Source organism: Anoplolepis gracilipes, chromosome 1, assembly GCF_047496725.1.
Source record: "Anoplolepis gracilipes chromosome 1, ASM4749672v1, whole genome shotgun sequence".
Taxonomy (NCBI): Eukaryota; Metazoa; Arthropoda; class Insecta; order Hymenoptera; family Formicidae; genus Anoplolepis; species Anoplolepis gracilipes.
The window spans coordinates 8,341,564-8,363,985 of record NC_132970.1 but is presented as its reverse complement, the minus strand read 5'-3'; the positions used below and the strand labels follow the sequence as shown (position 1 = coordinate 8,363,985).

At 33.9% G+C, this 22,422-nt stretch overlaps 2 protein-coding genes across 5 annotated transcripts in view; both read left to right on the top strand.

The window, feature by feature from the left end:
• Window positions 1–17,490, top strand: part of Ets65a (DNA-binding protein D-ETS-3) — a 55,261-nt gene extending 37,771 nt beyond the window's left edge. For 2 of the 4 annotated variants that reach the window (XM_072905818.1, XM_072905807.1), the window contains exons 4-6: window positions 8,287–8,346; window positions 10,827–11,067; window positions 12,099–17,490. In XM_072905818.1, coding sequence (XP_072761919.1) covers window positions 8,287–8,346; window positions 10,827–11,067; window positions 12,099–12,435 — 638 coding nt within the window. In that variant the 3' untranslated portion in view covers window positions 12,436–17,490. The remainder of the gene's footprint in view (window positions 1–8,286; window positions 8,347–10,826; window positions 11,068–12,098) is intronic. The other 2 variants (XM_072905837.1, XM_072905828.1) reach the window with 2 other exon arrangements.
• Window positions 17,491–20,207: 2,717 nt separating this feature from the next.
• Window positions 20,208–22,318, top strand: LOC140673147 (pyrimidodiazepine synthase). Its single transcript, XM_072905848.1, has 5 exons — window positions 20,208–20,432; window positions 20,527–20,632; window positions 20,999–21,242; window positions 21,327–21,551; window positions 21,637–22,318. Exons 1-5 carry the CDS (start codon window positions 20,408–20,410, stop codon window positions 21,766–21,768), a joined length of 732 nt encoding a protein of 243 aa, XP_072761949.1. The 5' UTR covers window positions 20,208–20,407; the 3' UTR covers window positions 21,769–22,318.
• Window positions 22,319–22,422: the final 104 nt, after the last annotated feature.

The window sequence follows — 22,422 nt, the reverse complement described above, 5'->3', positions numbered from 1 at the left end:
TTTTTGTCAATATAAAAAATTCTATTCAAATTGTCATTTAAATATAATTCTTGTATAATACACACAGAGCTAATTAAAATAGTTTTAAATTATTTTAACTCTGAAAAATATATTTTATATAATATATTTGTACATTATGAACTCTCTCTCTTCAATCTCTGACCTGATGCTATTTAAAAAAAATTTAATTAGAAATTTTATATGAAAGTATGTTATTTGTAAGGCTATACGAGAAAATCGAAAAAATGTTCTCTAAATCACACGTTTTAATGCAAATTATTTTCTCGTTTATGCTCGCGATGTTCTAACATCCGTAATGTCATGCAAGGACAATGATGAACCGACACCCGTGAATTAACACATTAGAGATATATCTGCGGAACTGGTAATTCCAGTATGCCCATTAATGTTCGCGTGCTCGATGGCCCAAAGTTGTTTCATGTTTCAAAGCAGGTCATGCTCATATAACCTTTTCGTATCAAAATGCACACCAAAATGTTGTACTGTTCCACGCGAGTCACTCAAAAGTCAAAGTGGTTAAAAAAAGCCTTCTCGCGTGAATTGCCCGCTGCTTAATTATCCTTGATAACGCCGTCATAGGTGTTATCAACTTAAAATTTTGTAGCATTTGAGCAGATTTCTTGATAATAACGAATCTAAATGACTCCACTATATTTGATTTATGCTATCTTGGCTATAGCAAGTCTCAAGTATTCACAGTATTCGGGTCAATTTGATTCTGATGATTTTTCTTTTGTTTGCATATTTCATTAAGAAAAATGATAGACTTAGTTCCACATACAGTTTTTTATAATGAAAAATCTTTAAATTTCAATATTAATATCTTAAATTTGTCTTTCCTCGTCTTGAGAGAAATATAACCAATATCATTAATAATAAATTGTAACTACACAACTCTCTCTCATGTCTGAGTGTTTAAGATTCTTGAAGCAATAAAAGGGATTACATAAACGTATAGCGTTATTTTTCTTCACAATAAAAAATGTAAAGAAAAATTACTTTGGTTGAATTAATTCAACAAAAGTACTTGAAAATTCATTTAAATGAATGTGACAACTTATATCAGTACATAAAGTCGATGCGAGAATTTTCGAGATCCTGCGTTAAGCAACGAGACGCCCTCGCGCATCAGGAGTGTCACGTTGTTATCGACCACCAAGCAGGGTAGTTTCAGTAGATCTGCCCATTGGTCAGGAAAAGCGACTTTAAGACGACTCGTAGAACAAAAGCACTCTCTCTTTTTCCTCCCACCTTCTTCGTTGTTGCCCTTCCGTTCCCCAGTGTGCCTCGCGTGACTTCCTGACCTGAGTCGACCGACCCTCGACCCCCTGTGTTACGTGTATGTGTCTGAGAGCAACCCTATGATAATTACGTACTCCCGAGCGGCGCGTGCCTTGGCAATTCGCTCACGCGCCTGATCGCGTATGGCGTGACTATCCTCGACACCATAGGTAACTATCTCCCCCCTCGTCTCATTCTGAATTTACTTCCCTTAAAATATGTACGGAGTGATTGACGCTAGAAGGTAAAATCACAGGAGATATCCCAATAATGCAAAATTCGAAAGATCTCTAAAGATGATCTAATTTCTTTTTCCGGCGCTTCTTAGTCTCTCTTTTGGATATCCTATCAGTGTTGCGTTTGAAAATCTTTTCGACAAGAAATTATTTCAAGATGGTGAAAATTAAAACATTTACGTAATACATGGTGAAAAATTGAAACATTGTACGATTTCAACAAAAATATATATATAAGAAACAAGTATTGACATTGTCAACATCTATGATCATAATAATTTTATTTTTCATAAATAGATTATTAGTTGTACGTGATTATCTCTATAATCTTAATTTTAGAACCTTTATAATTTATTAAATGAATTATATTTTATGCAATTTCAATAGAGGCTCGCGAAATTGCACAAATTCGCAAATTTTTGTATTTTGATTATATTCCAAAATATTTTCTATCTTTTTGAAGTTAATAGAGTATCATTAAACGCGAAAATAATTGAATATTCTTTTTCTATTGCAATTATAGATACGAATTAAAAAATAAAATTAACTAATTACTTATTGAATTAATCGATATCGATAAGATCAACTTTGGGAAACTCGTCTGATTATGAGAATAAGCTTTGAATTCGTGAGAATTTCCGAACTATGGATTCTAACGTATCCAGAGAGGGGACGACCGGAACCCCGGCCAGGAAGAGCAGGCCACCGGATCTTGCTGGCACGGGTTCCGCTCGTCCATGGATCCCGCGGGGTCGCAAAAGCAAAGTCCCGGGGGACATGGATCGTGGGCAACAAGTCACTGGGAAACGGCGCGTGACCAGCGCATTCGCGCCGCCAGATTTACGACAAGAAAAATGAAAAAGGGTAAGCAGGACTCTTTTCGTTACTCTTTTTTTTCCTTTCTCTCCATCTCTCTCGGGAGAAAACAAGAGTGTCGATTGGACGATGCGATTCACATTTTAACGTTACTTGAAAGAAATATTTATTGAACATTTGCATCTTTTTTCCATATTTTTTTCAGATGACAGCATTGCTATTATTTAGCAATCTCGGACAAATAATACATAAAACATTATGATAACAGATAAGATTGTAACAGTAAAAAGAATATTAAAATATTAACAATGAGAATAAAAAAACTAATGGAGCAATTAATAGGATTCCGAAATAAATTTGCAGATACTTTATTTATAATAAATTTTAATAGCAAAGTTTAAAATTATCTGATTGCATGCTAATCTGGTTAAGTGCAAGTCGCGTGATCTTTTCGTATCGCGAAAAAAGAAATACGTCGATGGGGTACGCTATCTTAGTAGGACTGTTATTCTTTCTTGGCGATACAAGGCCGGGTAAATTGGAATCGCACAGCAGAAATGTCCGTAGCATATTGTAGGGGTTGCGGGACACCATCGTCGAAGTCGCTGTCGCAGTTCGCATTATGCTTTCGGTAGTACATACACGGGCACGTGCCTATGCGTGACACGTTTACGCATGGCTGCCTGCGTTCGGGACTCTCCCCCCATATCGGCTCGCATTCATCTCTGATTCCTTGTTGGGGTGCAGGGATTGCGTTTCCACTTTAACCGTGCGCAATCGAATGTCTATCATCTACACGCACAAAAAGTAGCTGATTTTACGGAGAAACTCGTGACTGGAAATATCCGTCCGTAAATATTGACTTGAATTTCGATTAAAATTGGTAAAAAAAAAAGGGAAAATAATAAAAATTAAGAAATTACTTTCTAATGTTCTCTCTTTCTGAGAAAAGAATATTTTCCAAAATTTTCTAGATCTGTTGAGCCACTTTTTATCTACGTATTCTTTAATTGATTTAAAATAATAAAATTTTTCCTTTACGAAAATTTAACAGATGATTATTTAAAGTTATAAATAATTAAAGCTAAAGAAACTTCTCGGAATCTAAATTTGAAAAGTGAAAAGAGATATAAGCAAACATTTACTTTGCAAGACATTATGTTTCTCACACAATATTCGGCACAATAAAACAATATTGTATAATAAGATACTTTTATATCTTATACATTTAATATATATTTTTTTATGTTTCATAAATGAGCACACCTTTGTCAAAGAGATGATAAGCCCGCAAGAATTCCTGCTGAGTGTTTGAGATATTGCGCAAGCAGCTCGCGTGGATACACGAAAAATGATTACGCTCTAAACAATACTTAGTCGCTTGTATCGTGCGAGGGAACTTGAGTCGAAGACAAGAATCTTTTTTCCTGCCGACCCAGCACTACTATATTCACGCTATGCGATAATTAGGAAACGATTAATTTTCTTCCGCGCTACGCAGCTCGCTCTTACAAATAACTTTTGCTACGCCTGCCCTTATCTGACGAACAAAAACATGTTACCTCCATCACAGGGCACGAATCGCCTGCATGTCTAACTTCTCGAGAAAGCCTCATTCAACAACTGCGACTTCCGCTTTTTAGAAAGCAATTTACCGGACAGATAGTCGATGCGGGATACTTTAGAAATTTTTGTGTGTCACGTATGACACGAATACTTGTGATATAACGGCGCGGATTACATTTAGCATTCTCAATAATCGATGATCGTTATTGGGAAGACTATATGAAATCTTTTTAAACTGTTAATATTACTATGTAATGTATACTATGTACTGAATTTTAAAATTAAAAAATTTCAAACATTTTTCAAAGATTATTTAGAGTGAGCATTTAAAAAATTTTTTTTTTCATAGCTAAGTTTTCTAAAAATATTTTCTGATTTATTGATTAACTTATTAGTTCTACTAATGTTTTTTATATATATTATGATTTTTATAAAATTATTGCTTACTAAATTGGCGCACATTATGTAAATACAATGTGCTAAAACGTTTCCATTATATGATAAAACAATTCTATTTTCGCGAAAAGTGATTTACATTATTTTGCCATTCAATTTCTTATGTACTTCCGATTTTACTTACTTTACGAGAATATCTTTTCAGCTTATCGCATATAACAAGATCTTCGTATAATACACGCGATCTCGTATTGGTATGTCGAAGTGGCATAAAAAAATGTTTTCATTCCACAGCACATTTCCGACGAGCGTAGCGGAACGTCGGCGGAAACGACATGAAAAATAATACCTCCCCTGATTTTCAACCCCTGCACGCATACAGGTGTAGTCTCTCCTATCTCACGCGTAGCTCTTATGAGCAACTCGCTTTCTCTTCGCTCTCTACGCTCAAGGCTTGGCGTGTTTTACGCCCGCTTGCTCATTATTACGCACCGCGCTCTCGCACGGCAACTTGATTTATGTCCGAAATGGGCCCGTCAGCCGAAACGGCTGGACATGAGTCAGTACCACTTAAGACTATAGATCTCTAGCGTATAGTCCGGTGAATTGCGTCTACTATGAATAAAGCTGATGAATGAAAATATTTCTAACACACGAATCAGAATTTTTCAAGTTATTAACAAGCATTAAAAAAAGCGTAAAAAAGTAGTACATTGTGGCGTGTAAGATTTATATAATATATACGTATATATAATTAATAAGATTACAAGAGTGTGTCAAAATTAAATTAGCCACAAGCTAATAAATATTGACTATAATTTGAAATATAAGATTTTATTAAAGATATATCATATATTTCTCATATTCTTTTCATTAGGGCTACACAATGCTTTCTTTCTTTAACTTTTGATGATAAAAAGTGACATTGCTCCACTTTCAAAGTATTGAAATAAATATCGACAAAACTTTATCTCGTGGAACATTCCATTTGCATTTCATCTTTATCCGTATTGAAGACAAAGTTTAAAAATTTCCAAGCAATTTGGATGCGAGTCTTAGTTCGGCAACATTTTGAAATTAGCGTGGCGGAACGATATCTCGATATTGTACGAAACGATTGAACAAACGAGAGGACTTGGGCGCGTCGGTGTGTTTGTTGGAACGTGCCCAAAGTTTCTCCAAGTCGGGGCGCCGAGATTCCCCCTTCTTTTCGGCGTCGCGACGCCGAATGGCATTGTGCGCGTCCGAGGTTACCAAAGAGTGCAGCAGCACGGAATGACGACGGGTTCTTTGATCCTCCCCTGAGGAAGCTGCATGCCGACTAACGGGATTACCCCGCCCCGCGTAATTGCTCGTGAATGCGCAGATATACTCGCGACAATGGGTGCACGTTCGTCGATTCGAGGTGATGTTAGACGAATCATTGTACAGTACGCAAAATCGATCTAATAAAAAGAATACTTGAAAGAATTTTTGCATAGATCACTTTCTTCTGCTGATTTTCAGCAATGCGTATCATATAATTACTCCAAATGATTGCTTATGTATCTCTGTACATTAATATTTCTAAATTATCTTGTGAATTTAACTTCTCTGTATATTTAAAAATTATATTTTATGTGTAAATAATTTGGCCTCTGATTAATATTGTATTTTATATTATATTTGTTTGTACAAATTGTTTCATACAAATATTGTAGTCAAAAATATAATTTTCCTTAAATCGTATATTGTTCAAGAAAAGTTACCAAATATTTCGAAGATGAGCATTTCACTTTCTTATGCAATCTAACAATAAGTAAAACGAATAATATTTTGAAACAAAATATTGACCAGCTAATTTTAAAATTTGATTGAGAATGTTTAAAATTTCTTAATAGCATTTTCAAATGAAGCTAAATTTACCTAATTATATTTTTTGCTCAACTTCACTTACTGTTACAAAAATTGAAATCTGAAAATTTGTTTACGCTTGTTACGCTAATATCTTAAAAACTGTTTAAAGCTTAATAATAAATTAAAAATTATTGATATCTCTCAAAACATTTTAACAGTTGAGGAAAAATTGAGTCTAAATTGATCAAAGAATATAAGAATAGAGAAAAAAATACTTTGATAGTTGTGAGATATGTATTTCATATAGCTTTCCTGTCAGAACTGGTGACGGTTGACAGGTTCATATAATTCAACGGAGTTCACACTGCTCATAATCTACACCGAAAATCTGATCGTCTTATCGTCGCTGACATTCGCTATACACGCTGTCAATGGGTTCTCGATCGGACCTTGCGTTAGAAAAACGAACGCGCGCGACGGATGGCTAGTAGCCCCGCGGCTACACTGATTGCGGCGGACCCTACGACCCGTAGAGACCCGAGAACGTCTGCTCTCCCCGATCGAAACCCTCGTCCAAGGCCGTACCCGCTTCCCAATCAGAGGCGAAATCAGATTGTTTAACACAGCGGACACCGACTGCTATTTAAAGGTAGCATCTGCCCCATGAGGCTCGCTACATTCCGACGCGACAGCGTGTCGAAAATGTTGTCGCCCTGGGGGACCTCGGGTGTATCGATTCTAGCACATCATTATCGATATTAGTGATAATAGAAGAGCATGAATATTTCTTACAATTCAGACTATTATATAATTTTTTTTTCAAGTTAGAGTTATACGATTAACTCGATGATGTATTTTTTCATAATATTATGTACATACAATATATTATCTTAATATTAGTTTTATTATATACTGATTTGGTAAAAGTAAGCCAATTTAATCCTCATCGGACGTTAATATCAATTTGACCCTTTTTTGCTAAAAATCGAAAAATAGTCTTAATAAGTTTTTCACAAAAGCAAAACATTTATTTTGTCAATCTAATAATTCTAATGGAATTAAAATGGATCAAACTATAGAACTTCATCATTACTTTGTCTAAATTTTATAGGTAAACTTTAATTAGAGTCTCAATTTACCTGCAGTATCAAATTGACTCTAATATCGGATTTGAATTTCGAAATGAATTGCTTAAGGATTAATAAAAGTAGATAATTAACCAGTTGTGAATTTAGAATGTAAATAACAGCAATGTAAAAGTTTTAATTCAACTGAGAACATTTTTTATAAAGGCTAATTTTTATTTTCTACTTTCATAAAATGGCACTTGCAATATTTGCAATATATTGCATTTATAAGAAAATAATAGAATAGAACAGTATATCAATAATTAATAAAGCATTGTCAACAATGACTTTACTATCGAAAAATGATTGAACCGCAGATAAAAAAAAGTTGAAAAGATATAAATAAAATTCGCGCTAATGGTGTAAGTAGCCTTCGAACCAATTTGGAAACAGTTGCAATTTCATGAGTTCTCGAAGAGTCAACCGACTGATCTTTGCGGACTATCGCCTGCAGGCGTATAACGAGCCAAAATTAAGGGGCATTGTGCCCTTAAACAGATTGCACACGTCCGTGCGTGAACGTGACCGTCGGACCTCGCACGAGGAAAGGGAATTCGTATGGTAAGGCGAGGAGAGGAGACCTACGTTATGGGACGACGGTGACGAAACGAAAACGGGGAGAGAGAAACGTACACGTAGCACTCAGCCCCGTGTGTTTGCCTACACGGAAATCCTCTCTAACGGATTCTAACGCTCGACCGAGTTTGCGCTTTTTCATCTTCGGCATTTGGACCGATCGGAATTTTCTCTTTCCGCCATGTATATGTACGCGAAATCATCTGGTGTTCCTTTCAATAGATATAATTATATGTCTCGAAAAATTCGTCGGAGGAAGTAATGAATTACATTGCGTAATTCTCTATTTTATCTTAGAAATATTTTTGGTCAATTTTATTTCTTTCACAATTTTTGTAGAATTATTCATTTAATTTTCTAAATATATATATGTTTTATGCTATAAAATTTTGATGAAGAATAATGCATAGATGTAAAACATTCTATTTCAGGCTATGGAAGCAGCTTATCAAAAACAGCATTGGACACGCACAGCCATCTCAGGCAGCCTGGTATGTAGTAGGTAGATATTTTTGAGAAGTTAAAGTGCTATCTGATTAATTTAATATTCAAAATAGATTTAATCAAAGATATCACTCTCGAAAAATTAATTTGATTAAAAAATTGGTTTGTAAAAATATTGTGTCATAATAAAATCACATATTAATAGAAAAATGTTGTATATTGTTCAAAATATATTACGTTTATCTACGATTTTGTCTATGACATCGCGCATTTGAAGATCAGATGTGTAACAAAATGCTTATTAAATTGCGATCAATAAAAATATCAATATTTCACAAAAGCTCAACAATAAGAAATAAAATAATATTATATTACAACGGATAAAATTACAATAAAAATATTATTATGTAGATTGGATCATTATTTTTTAAATTAAAAAAATAACTGATTTTTATGTATTTTATAGATACTACAAAAATATATAAGTAAGGTTTTCATGCATTTATATGCCTGATATATTAATTTCATTCACAAAACTTGTTAATTATTATAAATAACTCGCTAATTACAATAAATTCGAATATTTTTTAAAATTCAATAAAATAATTTAAAATGTGATTTTTTAATTAAATTGCGTTAAAGCACTTATATTATATTGAATGTATTAAATAAATGTGTAATACTGTATAAAGTTTATTTTAGATGATATATGATTTAATTCTAATTAAATTCTCAATGTGATCAAATTCTAGATAGAATTCTATTCATAATTTTATATAAATAGTGTGCATAAATATAATTATCATATTATTCCACGTGTCTTATAATTTCTATTTATTAATAAAATCAGAAAAAGCATTCTAGCTTTATAAATAATATAGATAAAACATTTGGCAAAAAATGTCCTCTACAAATTATCAATTGTACAAACTATCAATGAAATTACATGTAGAAAATTATTCCAAATTATAAATTGTAAATTCTAAGTGTAAAAAGGAGGGGTTTACTTCGGTTTACGTCGAACAAGGTCACTGTTACTTCGCGCTTCATCGATTCCTCAGAGTCTCGGGCCGCGTCGAGAAAAGAGCCTGGAACCCTTGGGCGTAGTCGCATCTCAGTATTTCTCTCAGTTGATTCCCTCGTTCTCGGCAGATAAATGGGTGTACCGCGCCCCTTCCCATTATTAACTTGTAAGTGAATTACTGTTCGATCGAAAGGCGATCACTACGGCACGCATTCAACGGATTCATCGAGCGAAACGACCTTTGAGGTCCGGCAATTCGGAATCCGTCCCCATCATCCGCGTCTGTCCCCTCTCTCATAATCGTTCGGCTTGTATTTTTATGGGGTCCGTCTTGGAGTTCTTCTATCGGAACTCTTCTTTCAGACCGTGAAAGTCATTAAATCGGGACATTTTTTTGATTCTTTTCGTTATAAATTCCGTTACATTTTTCCTTGCGCGAAATTGAGGTAGCCTCGTGCACGTTAATTAGTATCATTATTGATGCAAATTTTCTGATTGCGATTTGTGAAAGTTTCTTATGTTATCTGTAAATTAAAAAAAATCTTTCTATGTATTTATATTATTAAAACAGAAAATATATATAAAAATATAATTCTAAATACACATTTTTTTGTAAAAGGTACTTTTTAAATTACTTTTTCATTTTTTATTATTGTTTCATCGAGTGCTTTAGACTTTTATTTAATAAAAGTTGTCATCATATATAAATAAATTTTGAAAAAATAGAAAATTGACTCTTATACGGTTTTTAATCTATTGTATTTTCTTTCACATTGCATTTCTGTCGTGACAATAAAAATCGATATTTTAAATTGCACGACTTCGAAGGTTTAGAATAAGATACTCGTGTCACCCTTTGAGCCACTCCGTCACTAGTTTCTCAAATTGAAATTATTATGATCCAAATGAATTCTATTCTATTGTAGGGTTGCGATTATGTTCTTTTGTACGACTGTAGGGTTCTTCACATCTGAGCGGTGGTGAACGTTGGTGATGACGCATTGTAAAGCTTTTAAAGGGCGATACAGAGACCCTTGAAAAACAACTATGTAATGGATAGGTATATTCTACGCAAAACTGCGAAAAATTGTATCGTTTGCTCTCATTTGCAATATGAAAACAAATGTTTATTGGCACAGATTACAAACATATTTCGCCAAATGCTTTAATCGTAATGAACGAAATGTCACAGAAGGAAAGCAACAATAAAATCAAATTTCAATTATGGTTAAATACGGTTTTATTATACATTTGTATCTGTAAATTGTAATTTCGAAGAATCTTGCATTTCTTTTTTTCATTATTGTGCAATATGATCTAAAATGGCTATTGCAAAAACTTGTAAAAAATTTCTTTATAAGTAAAGATATTTGCACCAAATTTGATCGCGCAGATATAGCAGAATCATGAGAATAATATATGTATTTTCTACATATATTAATTAAGTAATGTAATAATATAATATAAGGGCTGTGACGTAAATACTAAATTTATTGTGGCCAGCAGATCCTTACCAAATGTTCGGGGCGACGAGCAGTCGACTCGCGAGCTCCGGTTCCGGTCAGATTCAACTCTGGCAATTTCTACTCGAGCTTCTGTCGGACTCGAGTAATGCCGCATGCATCACGTGGGAAGGAACTAACGGCGAATTCAAGTTGACCGATCCCGACGAGGTGGCGAGACGATGGGGCGAGAGGAAATCTAAGCCTAATATGAATTACGACAAATTGTCGAGGGCTCTAAGGTGAGTCTTTGAGGTGATGATTGCGAGTTTCTCCTGCCGGAACGTTCACATTCATGATAGCGACGCGACGCGTTTTTCTACAAACGTCAAATGGAAAAGCCATTAACGAGCCATCATTTATGTTTTGACGAAGTTTCGGGGAGAAAGTAAATTCGTTCGGTACATGTACGGTCGGATGTTGTACACACGCGCATGTATGTGTCTGTATCGTCAGGGTAGGAAGGGGGGGTGGCGAACGGGGGAGAAATTTCAATCACCGACAGTCAAACCGACGGTAGACACGGCTATTATTTTTCCATCAGATCCACTGATTATATTACGCGATTGCTCTTTTTGACGTCCCTTCGTTCACCGCGTAAGAACTACTGAACAGACGGATAGATTCATTTTTAACATCGAAGTTGAAGATGTTGAGTTTCGAATTTAGTATTGTATTTTTTTTAACCTGAAATACTTTCGAATATAATAAAATATTAAAGAAATGACATATCAATATGATAAAAAATACATGATATAATAAAAAATGTGTATACGATATTTATGATCTCATAAAGCAATTAAATTAAATTAAAATAAAATAATGAATTGTTTGATTTATAAGTTATCATACATTTTATATTAACTAATTTTATTAAAATTGGAGTATGACTTTGAAAATGAGAAATAAAATTTTATTTTATTTTCATATTTTTAGATCGTAATAAAAGTTTGCGCGTCTCAATTTTTGAATTATTATAACAAAATTGTATAATTCTCATCAATAGCAGATTGATTAATTATATATAATGATATTAACAATAAGATTCTAAAATTCGTGGAGACATATACATATTACTTCTTGACAGTCTTAATTTATTTTTAATTGTGAATTTAAGTTAGTTATTTTTTTAACATTAATAACTAATTATATGTTTTATGTATCAAATTAAACTTTTGGGGGAAAATGTACTCGTAACCATACAAGTCTCTAGAAGATCGAATCGTTGCTCATCGTGGAGGAAAATTAGAACGGAGGATCAATCTGCTTGCAGGTATTATTACGACAAGAACATCATGACGAAGGTGCACGGCAAGAGGTACGCGTACAAGTTCGATTTCCAGGGTCTGGCGGCCGCGACGCAGCCGGCGGCGGCCGATCCGGCGGCGTACAAGTACCAGAGCGAGTTGTTCATGTCCGGTTACGGTCATGCCAAACTGAACCTGATGCCGCCGCCGGCGGCGTCCGTTTCGGTTTCCGTTCCCGGCGGCCTCTTTCAATCGGCGTCGAGCTACTGGTCGACGAGCCCGGGCGCCAACTTGTATGCCGGCCATCACACGGCCTCCGGACACGTGCCACCTCATCTCGGCACCTATCCGCATTATGCATGACCCGCCGCCGAGCACTGGGGTGCCCTGGGCACGCCACGTTGAAACATTTCTATCGAAAGAGTACGAGCCGTTGCTACCACGTTGTCGGCGACAACGTGCGTAATCATAAATTACACAGTCTTTTATCCCCCCCTCCCCCCCGGCCCCCCCCGGAGGCTCGGACCGCACCGTGCTTAAGGTATTTGCACGAATCTGTCCATTCCGCGTATATTCGCTTATAGTATTGTCTTCTTTTAATTAATTTTTAAAGGCAATCATTACATTTTTAACGAATGCGAACATAACGGAGGAATAATTTGACAAGTTCGTTTCCTCTTTTTTTTCTCTCTTTTATGCCTAATTCATAGATTGCACAGATTTGTAGATTATTTATATCGAAAGAAAATATATTTGCACCGCCAACACTGATGAATGGTTATGTACAATCGTAAGTTGTCACTGTCGATCACAAGTAGATACACAGCTTTATAATCGACGTGTAAGTAGTGAACGACAATCACGAAATAGGAAGAGAAAAGTAACAAATCCGTTTAAGAGGCGACACGCGCAGAGGGTTTATATTAATAATATACTTTTCTTTATTAAGAAACTTTAAATAAAATACTTTTTTTTTTTTAATAGAACTGATAACAACAAATTAAAGTTCTATTAAAGAAAATAGTGAATAAAAAATTCAAGATAAAAAGCAAGATCTATTTGCTAAAATTTCTAAATCTTATGCTACACTTATCGAGTGAAATAAACATAACAGTAATTTTATTAATAATGTAATACAACTGCTTCTTTGCATTTATTTATTGTCAAGTAATTAAAAGAAGGAAGAGATATGTGCGTGATGCATGCATATTTGTGTGTGAAATATTTATATTTAAGACGCGTTTGTGGACAGATTTTGAACGTCTAAATCCGTACGTGCGATATCGCCCCAATAGAGCATGCAATACACCGTCGTAAATTTTTCGATGCAATACCTAAGCAACGCGTCCTAATCAGTGATCATTTATGCACCGCCTATATATAAAGGCGATAATTTTACGTAATAAAGTACTTTACGGACTCTGATTCGCCGCGGCCGACGGGGTGCGCCTCAAAAAAAAAATTATTATTGTAAGAACGTTGTACATATACAGTATAATGCATTACGTTAGTACAGGGTGTGTGCGTTCGAGATAATTCGCATGAATCTTTTTACCGTTACTGTTGTGTCACTTTGTAAGGGATACGCGCGCTTCTCTCGAAAATTTTTTGACTTTTGTGCGTGTTTTTAATAAGTTAAATAAATTATAACAGTTTCTTGCCAAATATCTGTACCAAAGAGAATTAGTTCATTTTTATAATTTGCAAGTAGCATATTAAGTGATAGTAGACTACGTAATTTAACAAAACCTTGTTAGAAAAAGCTTGTTTAATTTCTCTAGTATTATCTTTCGTTCTTTGACATTCATTTTTCATCTTATCTAGTCATGTATTTCATATTTACCTAACTACTACTCATTTCACGCAAGTTTCATTTAACGTTATTTTTGAGAACAAAATAATAAATAATTGCACGCGACGGTAAACTGAATATGAATGCGAAATCGTTTGGTCCAAAAGGAAACTCGTACACGAATAAGAAGCTGATAAAATTTCACAAGCATTGTCGGCATTTACGATTGGATTGAATCGGGCATGTGTACGTCGAAAAACGTACGTCACCCTTCACGTTTACATAAGTCGTGATTTCAAAAACGAGGTCCCACGATTGTTTGTTCAAAAACTGTATTCATGTTCGATTCAGACCAAAACTAATACCCCATGTATCATAAATTCTTTTAATTTATTTGTTACGTGAGAAATGGGTAGAGACGCTACATAGGAACGAATCGAGCGACGAGCGTGCGAGAAACGATTATCGAGCGCATATAGTGTTTATACGGCTACGTATTCGTCAGCATATGTCGGTGGTTCACTTAAACGTGATTCGCGCTCGTTCCTTTGACGTAATTTTACAACGAAACCGCGTTACCGTACACCCTCATCATCCGTCATCGTGAGATATGTAGACGATAATCACAAAAGTACAACGTTTAAGTCATATCAATCGACGGCACACGCAATCAGAATCGAACTTTTACGCCATCCTTTTTAGAATCACGTGAGATATGTGGCCGCTCTACCCATGTCGATATAAAGGATGGATTGCCGAAACCGAATTCGATTCAGATTAGACGGAGCATATAAACGCATGATATAATTCGGAGCAAAGGTTGACATCAATCGTATTACATGAGTGCATAAATTACAATTGTTTCTAATCTCGAAAAAGAAAGAAAAAAAAAAGAGAAAGTAGTTCTTCGAGATATATAATTTAGAAAGAATTACATGTCGAGTATATCAGAACATATTGAAGCTTTCTGAACATCATAGTTAAAAAACGTTGTGCATATTGTAGATTTCTCAAGAAAGGAAAAAATTATTATTCTCTCTGATATTAGCTTATTTGCAATCTATTGATAAAATAAAGCTTATAAATTATATTTTATTATCAATCTCGGGAACAAAACAATTGGAAAATTTATCTGTTGAACTGTTAAACGATAATTAAGATCATATTTAAAAACATAGTATTTAGCGATAAGAAAAATATTCATTCGTAATACATAAATCTGTTTTACTTAATATTTAATTTTTTGACATTTTAAATCTAAACTTTTTCAACACAATAATGTATGAATTGAAATAATTAAATACAAAAGATAAAAGTACAAATAAAGAATTTAAACATCTGAACAGATAAAGATACAAAGTCTTCACTACATTTTGAATAAATTATACAAAGTAAAGCAAAAAATGCAAATTAAATCAGATAAATCAAATAATGAAATTTCAGTTTATAGATAAATTATATCGCACAAATTAACAATATGCAAACTTTTATCCAATTAATATTGCTGGTTGTTTATCACTGATCTTTTCCCGATGACGTAAATATTGTAACACATTTAAAAGTTTCTAAAAACCACAGAAAAGTAAAATAATGTCTACAACTTGAAAAAAACGAGAAGAGATACGATTTTCCTTTGCGAAGATGGTCAACGCATTTTCTTTATCGATTTAACGCGTGTCGGCAGTCCGTCCCCGAAAAAAAGGCGTACCTTGTGTCGAAGAAGCGTAATTCCTTAAGATGTGTACCATACTACTCATAAGTGAGACCTTAAGCATTCCTAGAGTAATTTTAAGCGATTAGCGCGGTCCTCGACACGGCCCGTGGGACCGATCGTGCGATCGGCACCGCGACGGGGAACGATGATTATCCAGCAGTTTCCGGATCGGTCTGGACGGGTCGTGAGTGTGAAGGGCGCTCATGTAGATAGGGTGTTTTCATGTGTAGCGTAGGCGTGTAGAAAATTTAGTCTTAGCGGGAGAATGTGACGAAGAGAGGATGTCGAGAACGAGAGTGTTGCGTATGCGTGTGTGTGTATGTGTGTGTGTATACACAAGATTCGCGCGTGTATGTTATGAGTAGGCGTAATTTCGAGAATGGAGACGAATAATAATAATAACTACGATGACTATGATGACGATGACGACGACAGTGATGGATGAGTAGATGAACGAGGGATGTATGTTTGGCACTAGCGTAGAACGCGTTTAGATTAGGTAGATAAGCGATCCTCCCTACATCCCCCTCTCGAAGACCGAAGGACACGGTTTCTCATCGTTAGCGTGATAACGGAACTGGAGAAGGTACAACGCGGAATAGAGATGAGAATCGCGAGAATCGCGATCCGGGAAATCGGGGGAACGCTGTTGTTGTTCTTGTTGTCGTGCGCTTGTATTAAAGTCGCCATGTTCTAATTAAACGTGCCGACGGGGTTGTATCAGTCGTTGGCAAAATCAATGTGGCTCCCATTCTCTCTATGCATTTACGTTTGCCTTCTTGATCGTACACGAAACATTTATCTATCTAATCTAAGAGACAGAACGAACAAGGGAGAAAGAACAATCAAAGAAGAAACTCCTAAAAAACGAGAAAGCGTTTTGCAACTTTTCTCTCCCCTTCCTATACCTTACGTGTGCGTAAACGCGTATGTGTAAACGAAACCGGAAGAAAAAGAAAAAACGAGACAAAGGGAAAGACGCGGAGCAAGAACCAAGAACCAAGTTGCAGCGCGATGGAAGAGGTGAAGAAGGATGAGGGAGGGAAGGGAAGAGGTATGCGGAGGCAAGATAGGAGAGAAAAATAAGCCGAGCAACACACGGTAGGTCAGTCTTGGTTGCCGGCGGTTGGCGAATTGGTCGGGTTGCCATGGAGAAGAGGGCCGGGAGGGTGTTCTACGGGTTCGGCGAGGTCCGCCCCAACGGAAAACCCCCATTCGGGAAATTCGCGGCGTCGCCACGCCGAACCATGCCGCGGTACCGGAGGTTTAGCTCGGCTTGGCTAATCGATTCTGCTACCAATCAGCGCCCGCGCTGTTCCTCCACATCCTCTTCCACCTCGTTTTCTACCCCTTACACATTTTCTCTCTCTCTCTCTCTCTTTCTCTCTCTCTCTCTCTCTCTATCTCTCTTTCCCTCCCCTTCCTCTCTCGCGTTCTTCCTCTCTCTTCCCTCCCCCTCTCTCTCTCTCTCTCTCTCTTCGTGGTATTTTGTGCAGCACTAGCTACCACGATCTACTGCCACCCGCTGCCGCAAGCTCTATACCTAGCACCTACGCCACCTCCACCCCCCATTTCTCCATCATCGACTCTACCTTCGTGTATATCCTTCTTCGGCACCGTTAGTGCTATCAACACTACCTCCACACTTATATAATACGCGCTCCTCCACCCATATAAGCAAAAACCGCCCCCGCTGCATATCTAACTTCTTGTGTATATTACTCGACTTCAAGCTACATATACACCGCGGACGAATGTAATAATGTATTGTAGAGACGCGTGTCTTACTCGGGTTTCGATACGGAAAATGAGTTATCCGTTTGCTTTTCATTAATTGAATTGTTCGGGGAAACAAAACGTTACTTATTGCTTATGTAAACTGAACTTTAAAAAAATGAATAGTTATTTTTTACACTTATTTAACTTTTATTGTAAGTTATGAAAGAAGTAGCAATTGATATAATTTATGTGCACCATTTCACATATGCTAATTGTAAGTGTGAAAACAACTTTATATTCCATTTTCCTTATTTCTGATAAAAATATATTATTCTAAATGATAAAAGCTAAAAATATGTATACCAAGTTTGCGTGCACTAAAGAGAAAATACGTATATATCTATAACGTATCAATTCGAACCGAGCTTTTCAACTTAGAAAAGGAAATTGAATTTGTCCTCGTACATACGCCAAATAAAATGTTTAAATTTTTAACTACAGTTCTCACTCTCGCATATCACACTTTATTATAATCATAATCATTTTTTAAATCAATCTCTTATCTATATCTAGTATAAGCAAAATATAACACATTTACTTATATTTTTTTTAAATGAGAAATATATATGGATCAGTAACTCTTCAAACTTTTCAGACAGTTTGTATTTATTAATCTTACTCGTATTATTAATAACTTCTTATGCAATCTTACCTTTATATAAATCTTTTTCTGTAAATTCTTTCTCTCTTGTAATTTTCTTTTGCACACTTACTCTTTTTTTGCTAAATTAATCACTTTTAATCTTCTTTAATTCAGAAATAATGAGACTGGAGACTGGACCGGACTATGATTCTTGTTGCCGGTTGCTAAGCAACTGCACAGAGTTACGAATTATTTTTACTAATTAGGCACCAAAAATACTCAACGCGCCATCTAGTTATATTATTTGTAAATTCTTATTATCATCTATTGGTAAATTATCAAGAAATCCAGATCAATTACAGAGCGTTAATTTTATCTACCATTTTTATTTCTTTTTAGTCTAAGAATAATATATACTGCAGTATATATATACTTTTTAACTTTATATATATATATATATATATATATATTTATAAATATATTTTTAAACAAATTAAGTGCAAATTATAATTATACATGATACTAACACATGACAAATATATTATAAATACAAATAGATTTATATAATTTTTTTTATTAAATTTTAATTTTATTTAATTCTCTTCCTCTTATTCTATTTGCTATAATATTGTCGTTATTTATTATTATTTTTTACTGTTTACTGTAGGTATGTAGAACTTTCTATATTAAGGGGATACCGATGTACCGACCGAGTTCTAACCTAACAAAACAATATATTTACTTAATATAAAAGTTGCAATTTATATACATAAAATAAAATAGGTTCTCTCCTCTCAGAATTGCATGAAAGAATATTTGGGAACTTTTAGAAATGAGCTTAGAAGCCTAGAAAAAAAGTATTTCTTTAAAAACAAATGTTGTGCTGCACAACAAGAAATACTTTTTTTCTAGGCTTCTAAGCTCATTTCTAAAAGTTCCCAAATATTCTTTCATGCAATTCTGAGAGGAGAGAACCTATTTTATTTTATGTATATAAATTGCAACTTTTATATTAAGTAAATATATTGTTTTGTTAGGTTAGAACTCGGTCGGTACATCGGTATCCCCTTAATATATTGATATAAAATAATAGAATAATGTTTTATTAATATGACAAAACGTTATTTGTATTTGTTCCCAGGTAGCAACATGTTCGTTTTATAAACGTTTTCTAAACGTATTCAATATTTTTTAACCGTCAAGCACCAATAAGAAACGTTTCAACAGAAACATTTTTAAAATCATGGTTTAAGAAACGTATTATTTACATTTCTATAAATAGGACAAAAATTAATTTTTTAATTCAAAATTATATATATACACATTATTAAGACTGTACTACTTATTAAGACGATCCCCAGATAGCACAGACAATTAAAAGATGACGAAAAGATGTCTTTTTTAAGTTATCTTTCTGACAAGGCTAAAAGATGTCTAAAAGAATATCTTTCTACCTACAAAAAAAAGTCATTTTTTAAAATATGTGTCTTCTAAAAGTCATAATTAATTTTAGTCGACAAAAAGATGTCTTTTTGATCATCTTTTCGACAAGACAAAAAAGATCTATTTTATAATATACGTGTTCCTTTGTTTGCCGCTACGTGGCGTGTTCAGACTTAAATAACTCGTATTCAAGTTTTCATAACATGTATATAAAGCCTAAAGGAACAGGCACTAAAACTATAATTTAAATTATGTTCTTTTTGTCAATTTAACTTCTGATGTAATCTCAACAAGAGATTCCAAACATGATGAAAATAGAGATGGATTATATCCATATATACATTATTTTATTGAATCTGTGAATAAACAATTTTTTCACAAATAAAGGAATAAAACCGTATTTTGACAATTTCTTAAACTTTTTTTTTTGTTAGAAAATGACGTTTTCCTTAACGTTTTTTAAGTGGACATTTTAACCAATTAGAAACGTTTTCAAAAACGGTTCTAAAACGTTTCGCAGAAACATTTGTGAAACGTTTTTGAAACGAATATGTGCTACTTGGGTTATCAGCATCTTGTTTTTCCTAAATTACGTAAAACATAGAGCGTTAAAAGCGTGACAGGGAAAGAGAAGAAATAAAATCACTTTTAGCTCGTCTGCCATTGTAGTGAGACAAAGCCAGAACAATGGATTATCTTGTTCTTGATTGACTCTATCTCATCTAAGTTCGGACATGAACCCATAGCACAGACACGAACCATGTATCGTTTCCGACGTAGTTCACGTCCACTTTCTCAGACAGCGCATCGAGCGTGAGAAATGTGCCCGTTGAAGGTTAAAGCCAGTGGCCATTCTCAGGCCTCAGGCTTCTCTTTGATTTTATGTTCTACGATATCCTTGTGTAGAAAAGTTGTACTGTCATCGATATTTATTCCTCGAGCCAGCCAGGATTAACAGATATGTCAAGTGTTATTTAGAACGGTAGACGGTATCTCTGACATTCGGCAGCTAAAGAAGAGCAGAATGACTACGAAACACTTAAGCACCGGTACAAAAAAATATTTATATTGCACATATAAATAGTGCATAATATATCGATAAATTGATAAACTCATTTACAAACATAAAGTTCTTTCTTTTAGGCTCGGTACCTCCGCCTCTCGTGCCTGGAAAAATACGCTTGTACAGTATGCGTTTTTGTCCATATGCACAGAGAGTACATCTCGTACTGGATGCCAAGCAAATTCCGTAAGTATACCCGTGATGCAACTTTTTTTTTAGATATATAATAAAATCAGTTTTCTTTAGAGTATATTTTTAAAAAAATTTTAACAAAATGTATATGTTATATTATCTAAATATCATATATGTAATTATATATATATAATTTTTTTTATATATTTATTCTTGGATATGATGTATAGTCTAATGTAAACTGCTGTTTATTTTTTTTGTAGAAAAACAATTTCTAAATTTTGTTAAATAATTGCTAAACAATTGATAAATAATTTTATATAAACATATGAAATTATTTACCAATTATATATATATATATATATATATATATATATATATAGAGAGAGAGAGAGAGAGAGTGTCTATATATTGTTTTAGATATGATGTTGTATATGTGAATTTAACACACAAACCAGACTGGTTAATAGAAAAAAGCTCATTGAATAAAGTTCCTTGCATTGAATTAGAAGGAGGAGAAACACTATATGAGAGCCTAATTATTGCTGATTATTTGGATGATGCCTATCCTCAAAATAAATTATATCCAAGTAATCCTTTAGCAAAAGCTAAAGATAAATTATTAATTAATAGATTTAATGCAGTAATAACAACTATGTATAAGGTATTTTTTATGTTGGTTTGAATATATTCTTTATTTAATTCACTTGCATTTGTATATTTTGAACTTATTATATTTGTCTTGTAGGTATTTTTTCTAGGTTCGACATTAGAGCAAGATGTATTTAATGAGGCACTAAATGGTTTAGAATTTTTTGATCAAGAGTTGACAAAAAGAAGAACTCCCTTTTTTGGAGGGGACAAACCTGGCATGTTGGACTTTATGATATGGCCATGGTGTGAAAGAGCAGATGTGATCAGAATTATACGAGGAGAGCAGTTTATCATACCTAGAGAACGTTTCCTGCGGCTGGTAATATAATATATATAATATTATTGAGAGATAGTAATATATAATTTTTTAAATTGCTTGTAATATAAATTTTTATATAATATAGCTTGAATGGAGAATTGCAATGAAAGAAAATCCTGCAGTACGTGACAGCTTCCTAGATACTGAAGCACATGCCAAGTACATACGTAGTCGTATAGCTGGGACACCTCAGTATGACTTAATAGTTAATAGCTAAAGAATAGTACAATCCAATTACAATCCAAAAAGTTCATTCCATCTAACAATTTTTTTAAGTTTAAGTAACACATTACTTTTTTATATAGATATTGCTGATTCAATATAACAAATTGCATAAATCTGTAGCAAAAATACATATTCATAGGAATATAAAAAAATTGATGTTTGTGCAATATCTAAAACATTATTTAGTTTATAAAATAAAAGAAAGATTTATCTTAATTGTTATATCAATGTAGAAATAAAAATTTCTTTTATATAAAAAATTAAAATGGGCTGGCTTTAAGAAACATGTGCTAAACATTGTTCTATCTTTACTATTTTTTAAAAGTTGAATAAGGACAAAGCATATTCATAGCATTAAAACCATGCTCCTTAAATCCAGCCGCGATTTCATAATATATTTATTTATGTAGAATGCACATTGTGTACACTAGACATTGTGCAAATTGTGTCCATATAAACTATATAAATCTCTAAAATGTATTTATATTTAATATTTACATTTATATCTAACATCAATTGACAAGTCATGAATTGTAACTTAATAATCAAAGTATAAAAATTTATAAAACAAATTTTAATTAATGCAATATTTTTCTCCTAATAGCCATTAAATGTTCTCAAAAATCATCAGATATATTCCATAAAA